Source organism: Lampris incognitus, chromosome 15 (assembly GCF_029633865.1).
Source record: "Lampris incognitus isolate fLamInc1 chromosome 15, fLamInc1.hap2, whole genome shotgun sequence".
In the NCBI taxonomy this organism is placed as follows: domain Eukaryota; kingdom Metazoa; phylum Chordata; class Actinopteri; order Lampriformes; family Lampridae; genus Lampris; species Lampris incognitus.
Window position 1 is genome coordinate 34823681 of NC_079225.1, and position 22878 is coordinate 34846558.

The window sequence follows — 22878 nt, forward strand, 5'->3', positions numbered from 1 at the left end:
TTTGCAAAAATTTCTACAAAACCTTTTTCACTTTGTCATTATGGGGTATTGTGTGTAGATGATGAGAAAAAAAGGAATTTAATCCATTTTGGAATAAGGCTGTAACATAACAAAATGTGGGGAAAGTGAAGGGGTGTGAATACTTTCCGGATGCACTGTAGATATTAGTTGCTAAATTGAAAATGTGCAGTTGATACTACTAGGCCTACACCTAGTTGAAGATAATGATCCTGTATCGTCATCTTCTCCACAAACTCATGGAACAGCTTTGCCTCACACCCGTGACGCTGTGGGCCCTCGCTGACAGGAATACCTGCTTTTGAGTGGCATTTCCTCATACGGCAGTTCCCCGTTCAACCTTGAACATTCAAGTTCAACTACGCACGATGCAGTGCAACGTGCGTACATCTGGAATATGGTTAAGCTGATCTGTCTTCATCTCATTAGCCTGGCATGCACAGACAAACACCGCAAGCCCGGGTGCAGGATGAAAACCCGTTCCAGCTTCCTTGGAGGTGATACATAGTATATATATCCCTTAGGGAACAGACTTTTGGCAGAACTTTAGCAGATTTGTCAGACTCGTTTGCATTGCCATCTCCCTAATAATGCCCTGGTTTGTTTGTTTAAAAAAAAAGTGTTAGTAAAAGTAAATTTGGTTGACAGCCAAACACAGCAGCCTCCACGCCACTTTGTGGTTTTGAATATAACCCCACCCAAATCCTATCAACACAGGGCAGAGGGGTACCTCAGCTCAAACACAGCCATCATGTTGATCTCATGTGAGGTAAGGGAAACTGTGTGATGTGTTATATGCTAGAATCATGATTTTTAATATTAAAAGTGGTTATTGATAGAAAAATATTCAGTTTTACCATCGACTAGGCTGCAGGAAATTAACAGGCTATCAGATAAAACTGTCACTTGATAAATAATCATCCTTTAACAAAATTATTTCTATTAACAGACTGTTTGGATAAATACATTTTCCTCTCACATCAATGTGTGTGTGTGTGTGTGTGTGTTTGAGTGACTACACTGTTCAGTAATGTATGTGCCAGACTTCCACAAACATTTCTGTGTGAATCTGTCCTTCTCCTGACATTTATACACGACTCAATCACAGGTTTTGAAACTGGAAATATCAGAAGTCTATGCAGCCTGGGTAAGCTATCGTCCACACGACACTACGAGGGACTGCAGAGTCGTCAGCATCAGCACCAGTGGTCCTGAAGGTGGGAGGCAGGGCAGGGCGACGGGACTTGAGATTTTCCTTCACATTTTATTGGCCTTCCAGGATAGGTAGGAATTCCAGGCAACTGCTACAACCTGGACCACAGCCAATCTGCAAACACACAATTCCTGGTATCAGGACCGCCATGCAAGCAAGAATGAACGAATGGCATCAGATAACCATCGGTGGACTTGGATCACTATTGATGCATTTGCACTTGTGATAAAGGTCTGCTTTTTTCACTTTTCCAGTCTTCCTCATACAACGATGCTGGACGAGATGCTGAACAAGACAACACAGTTACACCAGAGGATATCAAGCCTTGTGGTTCCCTGTGGTATTCACAAAATGCTAGGACACAACATCAACATATTCATACAATATTTCATGACCAATTCATTACAGCCAATCATTTCAATTTTCAACGACTTCATTAAATTGTTTCTCCCCAAACTGCATATGACTTGGTCAGTGTGCGCTACAGCTTCATATATTATATAAATGATGATGTGCATGTAAGGCTCTTACCTGTGGTGCAGTGGAATGAAATAGAAATTAGCAATCTGAACCGGTGGCCAAAGCTGCAACACCAACAATAAAAGCTTAGTGGACATTTCACCCAAAACTGTTCACATTAAGAATACACAACAGACAGGAGTGCTGTGAAATGATGACGCCAATCGAGTCTCTAACAATGAGTGCACAGTCCACTCGGACCGACCACTCTGCCCGTCAATTTCGGTTAAACAACAGAATATTTAGGGAGGACTTACATAGTAGTTTGAGATCAGGGCATCAGTATAGTCCTGTGATGGGAGAAAAATAATGAATTATTTCCATGACAAACGGACGACAGTATACCTGCCAGCGGTTTACAACCTGGCAGGTTATGCCCAAAATCTGTACAACAACACCCGTCTCTCAAGGATATGTTGTTCATACAACAGTGAGATGTCGCCAAGACGAGGATCTGAAAGGTAAAATACGACCTCACTGAGAACTCTTATGTAAAAACTTGAAAACTAGCATAGCGGTCTATTCCGTTGCCTACCAACACAGGGATCGCCAGTTCGAATCCCCGTGTTACCTCCGGCTTGGTCGGGCAGCCCTACAGACACAATTGGCCGTGTCTGCGGGTGGGAAGCCGGATGCAAGTTTGTGTCCTGGTCGCTGCACTAGCACCTCCTCTGGTCGGTCGGGGCGCCTGCTCGGGGGGGAGGGAGAACTGGGGGGAATAGCATGATCCTCCCATGCGCTACGTCCCCCTGGTGAAACTCCTCACTGTCAGGTGAAAAGAAGCGGCTGGCGACCCCACATGTATCGGAGGAGGCATGTGGTAGTCTGCAGCCCTCCCCGGATCGGCAGAGGGGGTGAAACAGCGACTGGGATGGCTTGGATGAGTGGGGTAATTAGACGGGTACAATTGGGGAGAAAAAGGGGGAACCCCCCCCCCCAAAAAAACCCCCAAAATTTTGTGTTGTAAACAGGGGAAATTTAACCATCATTCTGGTCAGACGGTGTTGTCTATTCTGAGTCCCCTGAGCAACACAACAGGACGGGAGTTCAACAACCGGGTCCTTCGACTCGTCCACCCACTGATCCTTTATTCAAACACAGTCGCTGGTGACATTTAAACTGCCGTGTTTGTCTTGAGGTATCTGCTGCTGGTCGGTTATCTCGCCTGGCTCTTTTTCCTTGTGTTTTTACAACCGACTGAAGGGCATGAGGATGGTCACTTGCAGCCGTTGTCTTGACTGCCCTGGGGTGACATCAGGGATAACAAGTTAGAATACTGTGACATACTGTCGTGTGCCATCCGTGGTACATCCTGCACCGCTCTTACATTTGCATTCTTTGCGAGGGCCTGTGGTCTCAGTATGCACCGCCTTACTGTGCGAGCCAATGATACGTCACTAAGACAGATCCCTGCATAAATTAGGTCTTCGATTACACGTATTGATTAGAGTGAGTGGGAATCCAATCTCTGCTGAAACGGGTCAAAAGTCGCCCATGAATCAGTCGATCTAGAATGTAATTTTGACATCCTCCAGTTAATGTAATCCGGTAAAGACAAGAAGCTTCGTCTTTTCTGCAACAGGTCAGTGTTGGAGATATTTAGTTAAGGGGGAAAGAAGGTAATGAAGGGTGTCCGGGTAGCATAGCGGTCTATTCCATTGCCTACCAACACGGGGATCACCGGCGTCCCTACAGACACAATTTAGCCGTGTCTGTGGATGGGACGCAGGATGTGGGTATGTGTCCTGGTTGCTGCACTAGCACCTCCTCTGGTCGGTCGGGGCGCCTGTTCAGGAGGGAGGGGGAACTGGGCGGAATAGCGTGATCCTCCCACGCGCTACGTCCCCCTGGTGAAACTCCTCACTGTCAGGTGAAAAGAAGCGGCTGGTGACTCCACGTGGATCGGGGGAGGCATGTGGTAGTCTGCAGCCCTCCCCGGATCGGCAGAGGGGGTGGAGCAGAGACCAGGACGGCTCAGAGAGCAGGGTGATTGGCCAGGTACAATTGGGGAGAAAAAAAAAGGGGGGGGGGTAATGAAAGGTGTGACAGATTGGGAGTCGAACATTTACGTGTACACTCTGTCACACACCGCCGAACCCAAGCAGCTCCCTGGTTGCCTGTTAGCATAGCGACTTCTCAGCTGTTATTTCACCGTTAAAGATATGGGTCAACAAGCTTTGTAATTTCACACCTTTCCCCATCACTGCCATAAACACAAATATGTGTTTATTAAACTCATAAATAAACTTCATCTACACCCACCACCATCCCACCCAACCCCACAAAATGTCCCAAGTCATCTCACAAAAGGTCAGTTCACCATGTCTTGACATATACAAAACAGAGAGCCAATGTTCTCGCAACAATCTTTTAAACCCCCCCCCCCACTGGTTCCTTTGTTTTCTGGTGTTTTACTCTTTTCTAATGAAAGGTAAACGAGGCACCCGGCCACCTGAGGTGAAGCCGCCGCTAGTGGTCATTGCGTCAAAGAGAAAGATTGTCGTAGTTATTCGTCCAACGCTTCACATACGAGACACTAACTTCAGGGTTTAAAGGTCAACACACACCAGCGCCGGCTGATGCGTGTCAAGAAGGACGCTGCTGGTCTTCTCCTTATAAACTCGCCACACCAGCAGTGTCTAGCCGCGAGTGTTGTGCGTCTACAGTACTTGACAACTTCTCAGAGCACTGTGCTATTTCCAGCCGTCGACGCTCCTACAGACTCGCATTTTCTATGGAAAGGAGGTGTTCGCTTGTTTTGCAGGGTGGTGCTAAATACAGCACCTTTCATATTTGACAGGCTTCAGCTGGCGCCTCCTGTCCTGTCTTTGCTAAAGACGGCACTTGACGCAAATCATTTGATTCGCCACTCTGTACAGCGGTGTGTGTTCGGCTTAAGCTGGTTCTATACAATTAAGGGTTTGTTCTGTTGTTTTGCAATTAGGGAAATTTCAATGTGTGTGTGTGCGTGTTTATATATATAAGTATATATATATATATCACTTTGTTAAAAGAAACAGTCAACGGTAGGGAAAGTGCTCAACACATAAGGAGCAAAATAATCCAGTGAGTCAAGTAAATTCTTTATGAGACAGGTTTGTACTGTCTCATAAAGAATTTACTTGACTCACTGGATTTTATATATATATATATAACATATGGGCAGCAAGGTGGAGCAGTGGTTAGCATGGTCGCCTCACAGCAAGAAGGTCCTGGGTTTGAGCCTGGCATAGTCCAACCTTGGTGGGTCACCCCGGGTTGTCCTCTGTGTGGAGTTTGCATGTTCTCCCCACGTCTGCGTGGGTTTCCTCCGGGTGCTCCCACAGTCCAAAGACATGTAGGTCCGCCATACTAAATTGTCCCCTAGGTGTGAATGTATGTGTCGGGCCTGAGATGGACTGTCCAGGGTGTCTCCCTGTCTGCTGCCCAATGACTGGGATAGGCTCCAGCATCCCGTGACCCTACGTAGGATAAGCAGTTCAGATAATGGATGGATGGATGAATATATATATTATAGTTTTTTCATGCTTGTTTTATTTATTTATTTATTGCCTGACTGCAGTCGATGGATGATGATAAGGATAGTTTTTTAGTTTATCATTACCATTTGTTCTAAGGACACATTGAGTTTGGAGACGGAGGGGCATGGCATTCATCTTTAGAGTTTATCATTTTCATCTCAGCTACAACTGTGAACCTATAATCTCCAAAAGCCAGAAAAAAAAAACATACTTCTGCCTTTCCCCATCTCATCAGTGGCCACAATGTCAAATTTTTACAACAACCCAAATGAGGCTTGGAAGAATATCTTGGAAGTCTGAAGTCGGACCATAGTGGCTGCAGTAGCTAGCACAGTAGTTCCTACAGCTGATGTGCATACGTCTGGCTAGTTTTACTGTAACCGTAGCTAAGCAAGTGTCTGAGACGACATCAGCCTCATATGCTGTATATGAAATATAAGTAAGGGGGGAAAAAGCAAAACATGGAAAGAATCAGAACAGTCCACTCATCCTGGCTGTAGAGTGAATATCATAGTGATTTTTTTAAACTTTTTACTACTTTTATTAATCTCCGTGGGGCAATTCTTTCTCTGCATTTAACCCATCCTAGCTGTGTAGCTAGGAGGAGTGGGCAGCTGCCGTGCAGCGCCCGGGGACCAACTCCAGTTCTTCTTTCCACTGCCTCAGTCAGGGGCACAGACAGGAGCATTAACCCTAACATGCATGTCTTTTTGATGGTGGGGGAAACCTCAGCACCCGGAGAAAACCCATCGCAGACACAGGGAGAACATGCAAACTCCACACAGAGGACGACCTGGGATGACCCCCAAGGTTGGTTAACTCTGAGGTTCGAACCCAGGACCTTCTTGCTGTGAGGCGACAGCACTAACCACTGGTCCAATTGTGAAAGTAGAAATGTACACTACCGTTCAAAAGTTTGGGATCACCCAAACAATTTTGTGTTTTCCATGAAAAGTCACACTTATTCACCACCATATGTTGTGAAATGAATAGAAAATAGAGTCAAGACATTGACAAGGTTAGAAATAATGATTTGTATTTGAAATAAGATTTTTTTTACATCAAACTTTGCTTTCGTCAAAGAATCCTCCATTTGCAGCAATTACAGCATTGCAGACCTTTGGCATTCTAGCTGTTAATTTGTTGAGGTAATCTGGAGAAATTGCACCCCACGCTTCCAGAAGCAGCTCCCACAAGTTGGATTGGTTGGATGGGCACTTCTTGCGTACCATACGGTCAAGCTGCTCCCACAACAGCTCAATGGGGTTCAGATCTGGTGACTGCGCTGGCCACTCCATTACCGATAGAATACCAGCTGCCTGCTTCTGCTCTAAATAGTTCTTGCACAATTTGGAGGTGTGTTTAGGGTCATTGTCCTGTTGTAGGATGAAATTGGCTCCAATCAAGCGCTGTCCACTGGGTGTGGCATGGCGTTGCAAAATGGAGTGATAGCCTTCCTTATTCAGAATCCCTTTTACCCTGTACAAATCTCCCACCTTACCAGCACCAAAGCAACCCCAGACCATCACATTACCTCCACCATGCTTAACAGATGGCGTCAGGCATTCTTCCAGCATCTTTTCATTTGTTCTGTGTCTCACAAACGTTCTTCTTTGTGATCCAAACACCTCAAACTTGGATTCATCCGTCCACAACACTTTTTTCCAGTCTTCCTCTGTCCAATGTCTGTGTTCTTTTGCCCATCTTAATCTTTTTCTTTTATTGGTCAGTCTCAGATATGGCTTTTTCTTTGCCACTCTGCCCTGAAGCCCAGAATCCCACAGCCGCCTCTTCACTGTAGATGTTGACACTGGTGTTTTGCGGGTACTATTTAATGAAGATGCCAGTTGGGGACCTGTGAGGCGTCTGTTTCTCAAACTAGAGACTCTAATGTACTTATCTTCTTGCTCAGTTGTGCAACGCGGCCTCCCACTTCTTTTTCTACTCTGGTTAGAGCCTGTTTGTGCTGTCCTCTGAAGGGAGTAGTACACACCGGTGTAGGAAATCTTCAATTTCTTAGCAATTTCTCGCATGGAATAGCCTTCATTTCTAAGAACAAGAATAGACTGTCGAGTTTCAGATGAAAGTTCTCTTTTTCTGGCCATTTTGAGCGTTTAATTGACCCCACAAATGTGATGCTCCAGAAACTCAATCTGCTCAAAGGAAGGTCAGTTTTGTAGCTTCTGTAACGAGCTAAACTGTTTTCGGATGTGTGAACATGATTGCACAAGGGTTTTCTAATCATCAATTAGCCTTCTGAGCCAATGAGCAAACACATTGTACCATTAGAACACTGGAGTGATAGTTGCTTGAAATGGGCCTCTATACACCTATGTAGATATTGCACCAAAAACCAGACATTTGCAGCTAGAATAGTCATTTACCACATTAGCAATGTATAGAGTGTATTTCTTTAAAGTTAAGACTAGTTTAAAGTTATCTTCATTGAAAAGTACAGTGCTTTTCCTTCAAAAATATGGACATTTCAATGTGATCCCAAACTTTTGAACGGTAGTGTATGTGTGCAATTAAAATTTACCAACATACTGTGGGAATAAAATAAAGTGTAAAACCACATGTAATCTTTTTTTGCAGTGCAACACATAAGAACATAAAGGAAAACTGCACTTTTGTGTTGCATTTATTTTGAGTCAGGTACAGTCAACCATCAATACATTCTAGCTTATGGTGTCCGACTAGCATTCAATTTTCTTTTGTCTACTTTGTCAACGTAGACATAGTAGACATATGTATTGCTCTTTGACTTCTTTTACAAAATATAATTACAACAATCGCTGATGATGTGAGCCAAGAAAAAAATCTTAAACAAATACTTCACATTCAAAGGGAAAGAGATGTGTTGAATGTTCTCAATTATGTGAAGGTGAGCACTCTGGAAAATGTTCATCCCAAGGGCAATAATGATGAAAAAAGAGGCTCTACTCATGAAAGGATCCGTCATATCTTAATCCCTCAACACAGTGCTGAATGGCGGGTGCTATAAAAAGCCAGCAGCACATGATCGAACATCAACACAATTGAGCCAACTTTATTGTCACAACCCAATGTGATGGCATGCCCTTGAACTTTTCACATTGACCAATAAGAGAGAGAGACAGTGTGAGCATGCACTCAAACTATTTGTGTGTGTGCATGTGTGTGTGTTTTGGGGTATTTGGGGTTAAAGAGAACCCATATTCAGACAGGTTTGATTCACTGTGGCCATAAATTGCATTTCGCAAAAACCATCCATACACAAACCATTGCTCTCTAGTGTAGAGCTGTGTATTGGCAAACTTACTGCGACATTTTTCACATCATTCTACAAAGGTCACGATTTAATAAATTGTGATATACCATGATACTATAAACACTGAGATATACAGCAATATTTGGTCAACATTTTGGCCAGCCCTGCAACAATATTGCATCTGCCACCTGGTGGTCAGAGATGTAAACACAATTAAGCAGTATCGCTGTCATGGCTCTCTGCATATAAACTTAAGAATCAATGTAGTGTTTTTGAAAATGGATGCAGTATTTTGAAAGATCGTATGGAAATACGCAAGTGTATCAATATTTTCTAACGCCAATACTTTAGTGCCATGACCTGGGGTCTCATTTATAAAACAGTGCATAGGATCCTTACTAAAAGTGTATGCCCGCACAAAAGCCAAGCATGCTCTTATTCGTCCTTAACTAATAAGAGCATGCTTCTTTTCCAAATACTGCAACTTCACCTATTAATGCACCAATTAATGAAGCTGACCCTGAAGTGAAAGCTGACTGGTACAAGCAACTGTAATCTGTTGTTTCCCACATGACCTGCTCCTCATCATTGGTGATCTTAACACCAAAAACAAAAGAGTAATGGGCACACATGGATGTGGAGTGATGAATAACAATGGAGGCTAATTGATTTCTGTGCTACCAACAACTGTGTTATCAGAGGAACCATCTTTCTGCACAAAACCATCAACAAACTCATACGGAGATTGCCTGATAGCAAAATATCCAACCAAACGGACCATGTGATCATCAATGGCAAATGGCAAACATCCCTCAATGTTTGGGTCAAGTTTGCTATGGTGCTGACATGTACAGGGATCAACACCTAGTATGAACAATCGTCATTTTGAAGCTGTGCAAGTTCCCCAAGACCAGCCAGAAACGCAAACACCTGGATATTTTGAAATTAAAGTCCCTTCCTACCCGGAATCAGTTTGCCCTTGAATTAAGAAACCATTATTCAACACTTGTTGACTCACTAGAAAATGAGACTCATGACATAAATAACCAGTGGGACTCAATTAAAACAGCTTATGTTGAGTCAGCAACCAAAGTCTTAAGCTTTAACCAGAGGAACCAGAAAGATTGGATAACGCCTCAGACATGGCAAAAGAACTCTGAGTGGAAACACCTAAAAGCAAAGATGATGAGTGTAAAATCACCAAGACTCCATAGCTAGATCTAAAAAGCCCATACCAAGAAAAACAAGGAGGTAAAAAGGAGTCCCAGAGAGGACAAACGATCTCTTGTGGATGGACAAGTGAAAGAGCCAGAAAATGCCTCAACAAGGGGAAATCTAAGTACCCTTTACAATAACCAAGCTCCTGAGTGGAAACAACACCAAGCCCTCAGCTCCTGTGCTGGATAAATCTGGCAGGAAAATAACAACAGAACACCGGGAAGCAGCAGGCTGGGTTGAGCATCTCCGAGATGTGCTTAATCGACCAGAACCTGATGAACCAGTCAATCCCTCCCCTGCAGCTGATATCCTGAACATCGATGTTGGTGCCCCAACTACAGTGGAGGTAATGAAGTCCATCAAAGCCATGAACACTGGCAAACGCTGCAGGTATTGATTCCATCCATGCTGAGATGCTAAAGGCTGACCTTTTAACATCTAGAAGGGCCCTGACTATCCAATGTAGGAACATCTGGAATGGAGAATGTATTCCCACTGATTGACCAAGGGCCTAATTGTCAAGATCCCCAAGAAAGGAAATCTCCAGAAATATGACACCTGGCATGGGATCACGCTTCTTTCAATGCCCAGCAAAGTCTTCTGTAGAGTTATCCTGGACAGAATTAACAGTGCCATTGACAACAAACTTGGTGAAGAACAGGCTGGATTCTGGAAGGGCAGAGGTTTCATGAATCAAATATTTGTTCTTTGAAACATCAAAGAGCAATGGACTGAGCAGAATGTTCTCTTGTTTGTCAATTTCATTGACTTCACAACGGCATTTGTCAGCATTCACCGCGAAACCCTTGGAAGATTCTGCAGTTTTATGGAATCCCTCATAAGATATTCTCACTAATGGGGAAGTTTTATGACCACTTTGAATTCAGTGTCATACTCGGCAATACCATCTCCAAGTGGTTACCTGTACAGTCTGGAGTATGTCAAGGCTGCATTCTTTCCCCCATTCTCTTCCTGACTGGAAGATTATGTCTGATTAAAACTGATTGGATTATGCAAAAAATAACTTCTGACAAACATAGAGGCGTCCAGTGGACCCTCTCCAGCCAGCTTGAAGATCTTGACTTTGCTGATGATCTTGCTGTCCTTTCCAAAAATGTAAAACATTTGCAAGAAAAAACTGATTGACTCAGCAAGTATGCTTAACAAACGGGCCTCATCATCAATAGCACCAAAACCCAAGTGATGTCCATTAGCACCAACACACATGCACACGTCACTATAAATAATGAGTCCCTTGAAGCCGTTGATGACTTTGTGTACTTGGGAAATCTCATTAGTCAGGACAATGGTGCCCAAAAAGATATCCACACAGACTTGAGAAAGCTCGCAGCATCTATGCAAGACTCCATAGCACCTGGAAGTCCAACACCTACAGCCTCAAAACCAAGAGCCACTTGTATAATACCCTGGTCAAGCCAGTTCTACTATATGGGGCTGAATGCTGGTGAATAACCAAATGCAACATAAACAAAGTCAGCTCATTCCATAATGACTGTCTGCTAAAGATCTGCCATATATTCTGGCCCAATAAGACCTAAAATAAGGAACTCTATATAAAGACTGGCTGCTGAAACTTGATCTCAGAAATTAAACACCGTCATCTAAGATAGCTTGGACACATACCATGAATGTCCCCTGAGCGGATCCCCAAAGTGGCCCTCAAATGAACACCACCAGGAATATGACAATGAAGCCTACCAAAGATCACCTGGCAAAGAACAATAGAGGCTTGTAGCGCCGCATTATGTGATAACGCCGCATTATGTAATAATGTAATACATTTTCACATCATTATGTAATAACGCCACGTTTTTTTCAAATCAAGACATAAATTTTGGTGGTTTATTACATAATGCACCAAATTATTGCATTTTCTTCATAAAAAAGTGTAACATCCGCATTTTGTAATAACCGGTGCAATATGTAACAACTTATTACAAAATGCGGATGTTACACTTTTTTATGACAGATAGGTCTCTCATGGGGTGAGGAACTAGTTGCTAAAGACCGTGATAGGAGGAGGAACACTATCGATGCCTTATGCCCCAAAGGGGGTGAAGACCATAAGTAAGTAAGTTGTGACCTTAGTAATCAATGGTTTCAACAAATATGCACGGTGTGTTCCCTCATCTCTTTGTTTCCTCTTCCTACAGTCAAACGCATTCACAACTGGGAGCCACTCTGGGAGCCCTAACCCTAACCTCAACCACAGACCCCTACCTTTGGTCAGTTAGCATCTCCAATTGACTTGATGCATGCTCAATAATCCAGTTAAGAAAACCAAAGAAGGTTGAATCATCCAGATGAACTGATTCAACCTTCTTTGATCTCCAATTGAGCGGCCAGGGGTTAAGTGGTCTTCCTCCTGAAAAATTCGGGGGGGGGGGGGTACAAAGTGTTACTTGTTTACTTTCCAAGCCCAGGTTTGAATCCCCAGCTGACATGGAGGGACAGAAGATTGCCACTCTAACTTTTAGGCAGCTGATGCACTGTGTTATATAGATCAGTCAATAAACATCCATTTGACGTCACACCAGACCCGTCAGTCGTTAGGTCACCCCATTGCTTTCTATCACACATTTACTCTGCAGCGGGCTGACAGGTCGAGCTTCTGTAATGAACACATTCGTTATTTGTTTCCTGTCTTTTCTGACATTTACCTGATTGGCCTTTTGGGCCCAAACTCTTGTGGAGGGGCCCTGTCTTCGCTTAGGTAAACAATTAATGGCCTGCTAGTTGAGCAGTGGAATGATGAGTTAGGAGCGGTGATGGAAGACTGGGTTAGCACAAGATACCATGTTGCTCCGATGTGACCGCTAAAACACACACACACACACACACACACACACACACACACACACACACACACACACACACACACACACACACACACACACACACACACACACACATTCAGATATAGGCTTGAATACACACACTCTATCCATAGCCATGAGCACAAAGAAGTGAGTCACCCAGGCGTTGCTATTTCCACAACCCTCCTCCTTCCCCCTTTCTCCGCACCCTCCATCCGTCTCTTCCTCCATTGGAGGAAATAGCTTCTAATAATAATGAGGGGTGAGAGATGAGGGTCAGCCAGCTTTTGTGAGAACAGGGAGCGCCAAGAGAGCAGTCCACAAATGTAGGAGCTCGACAGCCTCCTCTTTTTGTACTTCCATTTACCTCAGGAGGGTCACAGAGCACACTTGCTCTTTCCTGTTTTTATTTCTTTAATAAACACCTTGCATCACAGTCCTACTGATATCTGAAAGCTGCCCAGTTTAACCACAGTCCTCTGCTGCTGCCGGCCAGTGAGCAGAGAATCGGAGGTTAAGTGTGTTGCTCTCAGGATCATTGACAGTATTTGTTGCGGGAGCCGGTGGCATTACTCTGGGGATTGGAGCGTGTGACCCTCGGGTCTTCGGCTCTGAGTCATCTTTGCCGAGAGTGACACAGGAAGCGGGGTCTATGGCAAGCGCTGCACTTGTATCAAAAGAAATTAGATTATCTGAAAAGAAAAGGATTTGAACTCAGGCAGGTTTGAGGTATTTCCTTTTTGGGGAAAGGATGACCACTTCAAAGGAAAAACACATTTGCACACAAAATTTCAAGCTCCAAGGAAGATTAATCGCGTCATTTTGACCGATGGCGTCTTTGTCAGGCAATCGGTCCAAACACTGCCATAAATCTTCAGGGGAGCGTGAAATTTAATGTGCAAATATTCTTTCCTGTGGGTTTGCTCTTTATCCTGCACCTGAGCCAGACTGTGCACACTTTTACTCCTCTTGTAGACCCGACCTGTTATCCTCATTGATTCTAAATCTGGTTCTGAATCATCCAAACTTAAAGACATTTTCACCCCCATCTGGAGCATATTTATTTTCAATCTTATTAAACCTTTATTTTATCAAACTAATTAACCTTACAGGGTCACCTAAAAACAAATTCTAACAAAATTCCTGTCCAACACAAGTTACTGTGGTCTGGTATAGAAAAACAAAACAAATAAACACTTACTTCCACACAGTGACTGTTTTAGGAATGAAGGAAAAGGCATATATTATCAGTGATGTCCACATACAGTAACCACATTCAACTCAATCAACATGCAAGTCCCCCAAAATCTGAATTCTAGTTGGGGAACATCCAAACTCAAGTCACAACAGTTCGGGTTGCAAATGGCTTCGTTTTTCCCAGCAAATATCGGTGTCAACAATAAGGAGTGATGTAGTGTTAAAGTAAAGCCACCTCACCCGCTTGAGCTTGGCGACATTCTGCTCCACCGTCAGTCCATTCAGGGAACCGGAGATGCACAGGAAGGCTCCCAGGAAGCACGGGGCAAAACCCAGCTAGGACACAGAAACACAAAATATCAGTCACGATGTTAATGATGACGAGTGAAGTCGTTTGAAGGAAAGAGATAAATATATATGTGCAGTATATCAGTATATGCATACCTAAGAGAGACAATTACAAAGTTTAATAAGAGAGATATGTCTGTCTGAGGTTAGCCTGAAAAACAAAAAGAAATGTTTGCTTGTTCAGGTATTAAAGCGTGTGTGTGTGTGTGTGTGTGTGTGTGTGTGTGTGTGTGTGTGTGTGTCTTTGTTTGCGTGCAAGCACAAGTGTGCACAGACAAGTTACACGGATATTTATCTGTCACCAATTATTTGTGGTCAGATAATACAACCAACTTTATGTCAGCTGCTGAGGACAGTAAATAGTGACTTGATAGCAGTGATGAGAATGATGGCGTTGTCACTGAGAATTAAAGTAATGGGGCCCTGTTGGATGTTAGGAGAGAAGGAAAATTTGGGGCGTCCGGGTGGCATGGAGGTCTATTCCGTTCCTTACCAACACGGGGGTCGTTGGTTCCAATCCCCGTGTTACCTCCAGCTTGGTCGGGTGTCCCCACAGACACAACTGGCCGTATCTGCGGGTGGGAAGCCGGATGTGGTTATGTCCTGGTCACTGCACTAGTGCCTCCTCTGGTTGGTCGGGGTGCCTGTTCGGGGGAGGAGGGGGAACTGGGGGCAATGGCGTGATCCTCCCATGCGCTACATCCCCCTGGTGAAACTCCTCACTGTCAGGTGAAAAGAAGCGGCTGGTGACTCCACATGTATCAGAGGAGGCATGTGGTAGTCTGCAGCCCTCCCCGGATCAGCAGAGGGTGTGGAGCAGTGACCGGTATGGCTCAGAAGAGTGGGGTAATTGGCTGGATACAATTGGGGAGAAAAGGGGGGGAATCAACAACAAAAAGAAAAAAGAAAAAAAAAGAAGAGAAGGTAAATTTATGTGCTGGGAACCAAAGTGGCATATCAAACTCTGGTCGGTTGGGGCGCACCCCCCCCCCTCCCCCCGGACTGGACGAGAGGGGGTGGAGCAGTGACCGGGAGCTGTACTATGAAAATCTAGCTTTTTTTAGGTCATTTGTCAGCACTGCTAGTGGTTCAACTCACTACACATAGATACAGTCACTTCAGATACACAGGTGTGAAACAGGTAGACCGTGTAAAGGTGTAATTTTAAATCTTTTCAGCCACCAAATGGGATTTCGATCACTGTCCTAAGGCAGATGGAGCCACATATAATATGAAATGATATAATATAATATAATATAATATAACAACATGAAACCTGTCAGATGCAGAAGCGGACACTTAGCTCTACTAGATATTTCAAAAAGGGTTAAAATCGCACCTCATCAGAGCCCTGTTCTGTTGTGGCCAGTCTACCTGTAGGCAGTTTTACCCATATCAACAGTGAGAGTCATGTGGAGGCTAAAATGTTATTTTCCTTGAAATTATGCATACAACTTTGATTACCAGGAAGACCTATTCACAGGACGCCTTTCCAAATACTATTCATTTATTTCTTTACAAGGTGACTGTCACCTGATTTTTCTATGCTCAATATTTGAAACTTTTTAATGTATTTAAAGTGCTACTATACTCTGCGAAAAAGGTCTTTGGGTGGTCCATTAACCTCGAGACCAGTCCGAAGTGAACTGATGCTTTCAGGGCCAGCAATTCCTTTTTTAAGACTCACTACCACATTTTTAAAGTGGCGTATATCTAACCTCGGAAAGAAACCCCTCGATATGATGCGAAGTACTTAAAATAAGCTGTTTCTCATTCTGTAAACGCTGCAGTACAGTGGGGTGTGTGAGAGATGTTCGAAGTCCAATGGGGTCTAACGTCACCCTCAGGGAGACGTTTAAGCATCACAGCAGGTGAAGGAAAGGTAATAAGGTAAGCTATAACTGGGAGAGAGGGCTCAGCTTAATGGCCTGATTTGAATGCACTTGGTTACTGACAGAGAAATGTTAACTGGCTAGACTCATGTCTGACTGTCAGGCTGACAGGAGCACACTGTATCTCTATGGCAGAAAAAAAGTCCACTTAGTGAAGATATATGTATGCATACACACACACCGGCAAACAAAATAGCAGAATATCCATACCATTTACTTGCACTGACAATGACAAGATACTGTTTGGGATAAATTTCTCCACGGTGTGAGCGAGAGGGAGAGGGGGAGAGAGAGAGAGAGAGAGAGAGAGAGAGAGAGAGAGAGAGAGAGAGAGAGAGAGAGAGAGAGAGAAAAAACAAGAGAGGACAAGCAATAAAGAGAGAAACATGAATAGAGGGAGAGGAAGGGAGAAAAAAAATAAAAGCCGCTTTCTAAGTTTAGCCTGTGGGATGCCACATTTGGAGGAAGCCATGTGTGAAAATAGTTGCATTTCTCAAAAGCTTGGCCCTTCTTTGCACAGGATGTAATCCCGCCTCCAGGAGAGGGCAACGCGCGAGCCTCATTGTCCTCCTCTCATCCTCTAAAATCAGGAGGCTTGCCTTTGTTCCTTCACCTGTCAATGGGGGAGATTAGCTGACATCACGCCTAGGGGGGATATAAACCTACAGGGAGATGATAATGTTGGCTGTGGTGAACATCTGGTGAGGAAACCGACATGGACACATCTCTCCTGTACATAACTGTTAACATAATTGTTGTTATCAACATCAGTGATCCAACGTTCAGGTAGATGTAAAAATCGAGGGAAAATTCAATGACTTTCAAGGTCAATTTCAAATACAAAATTGTCTATCTTAGCTTTGGCCAGTAATGGAATTAGTAGAAGATATGAGAGGAGCCTTTTAGACAGAGTGGAGAATAGACCAGGCGCAGAAGCCTAAAAGTTGTGTGCTGGACAGTTGCTTACAGTTTCTAAAGGGGAACCTCAACTGTAAACTCACCCTGTGAAGAAAATTCTCAATTGAGTTCTGGGACATGTCATTTATTAATTGCTTTTTTGCCATAAAACATGCACCAGAAGGTACGCTCCAATTATCGGGGCATCGCACTGCTCAGCCTCCCTGGGAAAGTCTACTCTAGGGTGCTGGAAAGGAGGCTCAAACTGACTGTCGAACCTCGGATCCAGGAGGAACAATGCGGATTCCGTCCTGGCCATGGAACAACGGACCAACTCTTTACCTATGCGGAAGTACTGAGGGGGGCATGGGAGTTACATGTGTTTTGTGGACTTGGAGAAGGCTTACAACCGTGTACCCCAGAGCACTCTGTGGGGGCTACTGCGGTAGTATGGGGTACCGGGGCAGTTGCTACAAGCAAGCCGGTCCTTGCATAACCAAAGTGAGAGCTGTGTCCACATTCTCGGCACAAAGTCAAACACGTTTTCAGTGGGTGTTGGACTCCAACAAGGTTGTCCCTTGTCTCCGATTCTGTTTGTGATATTCATGGCCAGGATCTCAAGGTGCAGCCAAGGTGAGGAGTGTGTCCGTTTTGGGAACCTCAGAATTGCATGTCTGCTCTTCGCAGATTATGTGGTTTTGTTGGCTTCACCAGAACGTGACCTCCAGCGCACACTGGGGCAGTTTGCAGCTGAGTATGAAATGGCCGGGATGAGAGTCAGCACGTCCAAGTCTGAGGCCATAGTTCTCTACCAGTAAATGGTGTATTGCTTCCTCCAGGTTGGGGATGAGTTGTTGCCTCAGGTGAAGGAGTTCAAGTATCATGGGGTCTTGTTTATGAGTAAGGGTAGGATGGAGAGGGAGATTGACAGGCGGATTGGTGCAGCATCAGCAGTAATGCAGACATTGTACCGGACTGTTGTGGTGAAGAGGGAGCTGAGCTGGAAGGCAAAGCTCTCAATTTACCAGTCAGTCTACATTTCAACCCTCACCTATGGTCATGAGCTTTAGGTAGTGACCAAAAGGGTGAAATCATGGATACAAGCGGCTGAAATGAGTTTCCTCCGTAGGGTGTCTGGGCTCAGCCTTAGAAATTGGGTGAGGAGCTCAGACATCCAGAGGGAGCTCGGAGTAGAGCTGCTGCTCCTTCATGTTGAAAGGAGCCAGTTGAGGTGGTTCGGGCATCTGATTAGGATGCCTCCTGGGCGCCTTCTTTTGGAGGTTTACCAGGCACGTCCAACTGGGGGGAGACCCCAGGGTAAACCCAGAACTCGCTGGAGGGACTACATATCCAATGTGGCCTGGGAATGCCTTGCGATCCCCAGGAGGAGCTGAAGGGTATTGCTGGGGAGAGGGGCATCTGGAGTGCCCTACTTAGCTTGCTGCCACCACGACCTGACCCTGGAGAAGCAGCTAATGATGAGATGAGATGAGATGAGATGAGATGAGATGAGATGAGAAAACAGGTACAGTTAATCAAACTGCTCCTCTCAGAGAATAGTAAATGGTAAATGGATTGCATTTTATATAGTGCTTTTATAGCTGCAACAGCCACTCAAAGTGTCTTACAATCAATTAATGCCTCATTCTCACACACACACACACACACACACACACACACACACACACACACACACACACACTCATACACTGATGGCAATGCCAACCATCCACGGTAACAGCTCACTGGGAGCAGTTAGGGGTTACGTAGGTGTCTTGCTCAGGGATACCTCAACATTTTTGCAAGGAGGAACCGAGGATTGAACTGGCAACCTTCCAGTTACCAGACGACCTGCTCGACCTCTGAGCTACTGCCGCCCCAGAGTGTCCTTCCTACAGCGGTGTCTCCAATTAAGATGAACTCTAAATTCATTTGACTTGCCTAAAATGTGACCAGGGAATGCAGAGGAGGGAAAACAAGAAGGGGCAGAAGAAGATGACCATACCGGGTGCCTCAGTGCCTATTCAAAAGCCTTGGTCTGTTTGGTCTCCATCAAAGGCATATTTACACACTGGTATGGTTACGTTTAATATGGCAAACTATTACCACTAATACCACTGTGGTATTATAACAGACTGTTTGCGTACCAATCGGTTATATATGAACATTATGTTGAATTTCAACGTGTTTCAAGACAACAAAACAATGTGCTGCTTGAATTTATGCAGAGAAGAAATTGTGCTGCCTCATGACTCATTATTATTGTTGTTTCTGTGAGCCACAGTGAGAATAAAAATGTTTTAACTCAGTTTTCACGATGTGTTTGGACCATAAAACACAGTTGGTCTCTAGAGTCAGGCTGGACTTCTTGTATTATAACCACTGTTTCACGATTTATTATGAAGTGTACCAAGACTACCCTCCCATCAGGATCATTGCTCCTTTTAATTGTGGCTCAAAGATGACTGCTGTGTTTAGATATGCCAAAACAAACCAGCTTCCAACACCACCACAGACGCTTTTCTCACCTGGTCCACCAGCATCTTCTTCATTGCAGCACTTTTCGTTCCTCCGACCACCAGTCTGTCAAGTACCTTGTACCAGCCTCCTATGACCGGGCCCTAGGTTGGAAAACAAAACATTTCACATATCAAGTCAAGTCAATTTTATTTGTATAGCCCAAAATCACAAATTAGGTGACACAGTGGCGCAGTGGTTAGGGCGGTCACCTCACAGCAAGAAGGTCCTGGGTTTGAACCCCGGGGTTGTCCAACCTCGGGGGTCATCCCAGGTCAGCCTCTGTGTGGAGTTTGCATGTTCTCCCGATGTCTGCATGGGTTTCCTCCAGGTGCTCCGGTTTCCGCCCACAGTCCAAAGACATGTAGATCAGGGGAATCGGCTGTACTAAATTGTCCCTAGGTGTGAATACGTCGGCCCTGTGATGGCCTGGCGGCCTGTCCAGGGTGTCTCCCCACCTGCTGCCCAATGACTGCTGGGATAGGCTCCAGCATCCCCGTGACCCTAACTAGGATAAGCGGCTTGGATAATGGATGGATGGATGAATATCACAAATTTGCCTCAAGGGGCTTTACAGCAACACAGCATCCTGTCCTTAAACCCTCTCATCAGATAAGGAACAACTGCAATTGTGTTTACACAATTTACAAAATACAATATTGAAGGAGGATAACAGAATTATAATGGAATTATAAAATATATGAAGAATATGATGAGGAGGATGCCAAGCAGTGCTAATGCTGGATCCTCGGTCAATGACTAGGTCCTAGTTGGGAGATCAGTCTATTAATGAGCTCTAGTTTGGAAGAACCCCCCGTCCCCCATAATCAAGTTAAATGTAAACATATTACTGGAGTCCCTGCAGTGTGCCTTGTTTTATTATCAACCTGAAAGTTGAGCGTTTGACTCTTCAACTAATCAAACTGACTAGGGATTGATTGTTAAATGAAAAAGGCACTCGCACATATTGTAGTTCAACGATATAACTTCCACCAGGTCCAAGATCTTCAACTTGGCAGGCCATATGCATGGTGCCTGGCTGCATATTTTATAGTTGAATGTAAGACATCTTAAAACTCTGTTAAAATCAATTTTAAGAGGAGCAATTTTACCACTAAAAACAAAAAAAGCTGGATGACTCAGAAAATATGAGTGTCCGGGGGGGGGGGGCTCCAGAGAAAGTCACATTTACCAGACCTCCAAGACTATTCAGGAAATAAAATCTTACAACTCTTTAATATGTGGAAAACTAAACTAGGGGTATTCTTTGACCTGCCAAGACACAATTATCCCAGTGAAATACACATCAGTCTGAAGAACCGTGACGTAATCTGTTATGAGGCATACTTTTCTGCACTAGGGTGAAGATAAATATCCAACACAAGAGCAGTGTTGTTATCCTAAAAACTGAGAAAATATTTATAGTTCTTCAGTTGTTTTTTTTAAACGAAAAATACGCCAACATCTTTTCTCTGTTTATTCTAGGACCGCACAATGGGCCTATTGTTGGCGCGTAAGACGATTACGGATATATAAATAACCTTTGTGTACGTAGCGCTGACGTCAAAACTTTTTGAAAGAGTGAATGGAAGTAAAACGGCCCACTAGGTGAGACTCGGCAGATTCTACTGAAATTCTACTGGTGGGACAAGCAGAGTCCAGCAAGAAAGGCGCAACTGCATGCCTTGCATGCAGTTGCGCCTTGCAAAGGAATGCAGCAAGCAATTAGTCACCTGCCTTGGAAAGGCATGCAGGTGGCTAATCGCTTACACCACACACACACGCATGTGTGTGTGTGTGTTAAAGTGCAGGTCACCATATTACAATGTTTTATTGTCTGAAATCAATTTACAGAAGTAGTCAAAGTGCACAAGCATAGAAAGGTGAATGCAACACACCTGAGCACAAGTCTTGTGTGTCGCCTCCTGAGACCCAGGAAAAATAATGTTGTTTAATTTCAAATTTTTTGCACATAAATTAAGTGTTGGGGTGGTAAAACACCCATTGCAAAGAAAAGCATGTTAAAATTTGATTTAGTTCAAATTTTACAACATGCCCACTGTAGTGGACAACCCCCCCCCACACACACACACACGTGCCGTCATTTTACAGGCACAGTTGTCGTCTTTAAGGGGAAACAGGACTGAATACAGTGGCATGTATAGTATGAGAGATATGAGCAAAAACGCTACGTCCACTAAAGTGGTCAAAAATGAATTGCTGGGTCTCAAATATGGTAGGTGTGTGTTGATATTTGTGCATGTGAGCACTAATTTATGTAAGTGTATGCCTTTGGGTATGTTTGGCTCTCAGCCCATTTCTCTTGCGGCATCTTGTGATAGTAGTAGAATTAGACACACATCTGTCTCACCCAGCTCAGCGTTACATCACCGGAGGAACCTGAGTTGTGGTGAGAGGGTCATAATGTGAGCAGTAAAATGTGTCTTGAAGAGCAGTGTGTTTACACCGTCGGGCTGGAAGATTTCTATTTCCAGTCTCTACCCCACACCGGTTCACTGGTGCTTCCTTCAATCTTGACTTAAATAAACCAAACCAAATAAATAAACCAAACCAATAATCCTATTTGAAATGGTATAAAGTCTGGCTTTTTAAACCGGGCTTCTGCAAGATTTAAAATTTGAGCCTCAAATGTGGACTGTAATCAAAACCAAAGATCAGACTGTTCCTCCTCCCGGCTTACACAGAACATTTCTTGCATGAATGCAAAAACAGCAGACTGGACTACAGTAACGCACTGATCTTTGGCCTTCCCCCCCAAAAGCAAATGGGGCAATTACAATTCATACTAGAATGCTTCAGTAAGAGTTTTAATTATCACTGCCTTCAAATCTTTAGACTGGTCTACACACTGGGATAGATTTTAAAATTATTTTGCTCATTTCTGAATCCTTTCATGGACTGGCTCCAAAATATATCGAGATGTCGACGTCAGGGAAGAGGAAAAGAGGAAGGCCAAAGAGGAGGTTTATGGATGTGGTGAGAGAGGACATGCAGGTGGCTGGTGTGACAGAGGAAGATGCAGAGGACAGGAAGAAATGGAAACGGATGATCTGCTTTGGTGACCCCTAACAGGAGCAGCCGAAAGTAGTAGCACTAGCAGTAGTAGTAGATTATCCCGTAGTTAAGCTCACAGTATCTAAATTGTTGAGATCATCTTTCAAATCAGCCGGGCAGACCCATTCCTTAAGACCTATAATTGTTGGTATTATTCCGTTTACGAGCTGCTGAGTGGGCCATTTTAGGTCAATCAGGTCAGCTGTCCCATCAGCATGTGGTTCCTGAGACCAACACAGGGGACACAAATGATTAGGTGTAATGTTGTAATGTATGAGCCCATGATTAAATATGGGTTAATGTAGATAAGGACGGTTGTGATTAGTGTTGAACATACACGCTGAGGTGGTTGATGGATGACTTATGGAGGTGTCAT

At 44.2% G+C, this 22878-nt stretch overlaps 1 protein-coding gene across 3 annotated transcripts in view; it reads right to left on the reverse strand.

Annotated features, from left to right (window-relative positions):
* Nucleotides 1–821: 821 nt before the first annotated feature.
* mpv17 (mitochondrial inner membrane protein MPV17) overlaps nt 822–22878 on the reverse strand; it is a 30788-nt gene continuing 8731 nt past the window's right edge. For all 3 annotated transcript variants that reach the window (XM_056294903.1, XM_056294904.1, XM_056294905.1), the window contains exons 4-8: nt 19439–19531; nt 14014–14109; nt 2008–2040; nt 1763–1815; nt 822–1345 (exon numbers count right to left, since the gene is read on the reverse strand). In XM_056294903.1, coding sequence (XP_056150878.1) covers nt 1276–1345; nt 1763–1815; nt 2008–2040; nt 14014–14109; nt 19439–19531 — 345 coding nt within the window. In that variant the 3' untranslated portion in view covers nt 822–1275. The remainder of the gene's footprint in view (nt 1346–1762; nt 1816–2007; nt 2041–14013; nt 14110–19438; nt 19532–22878) is intronic.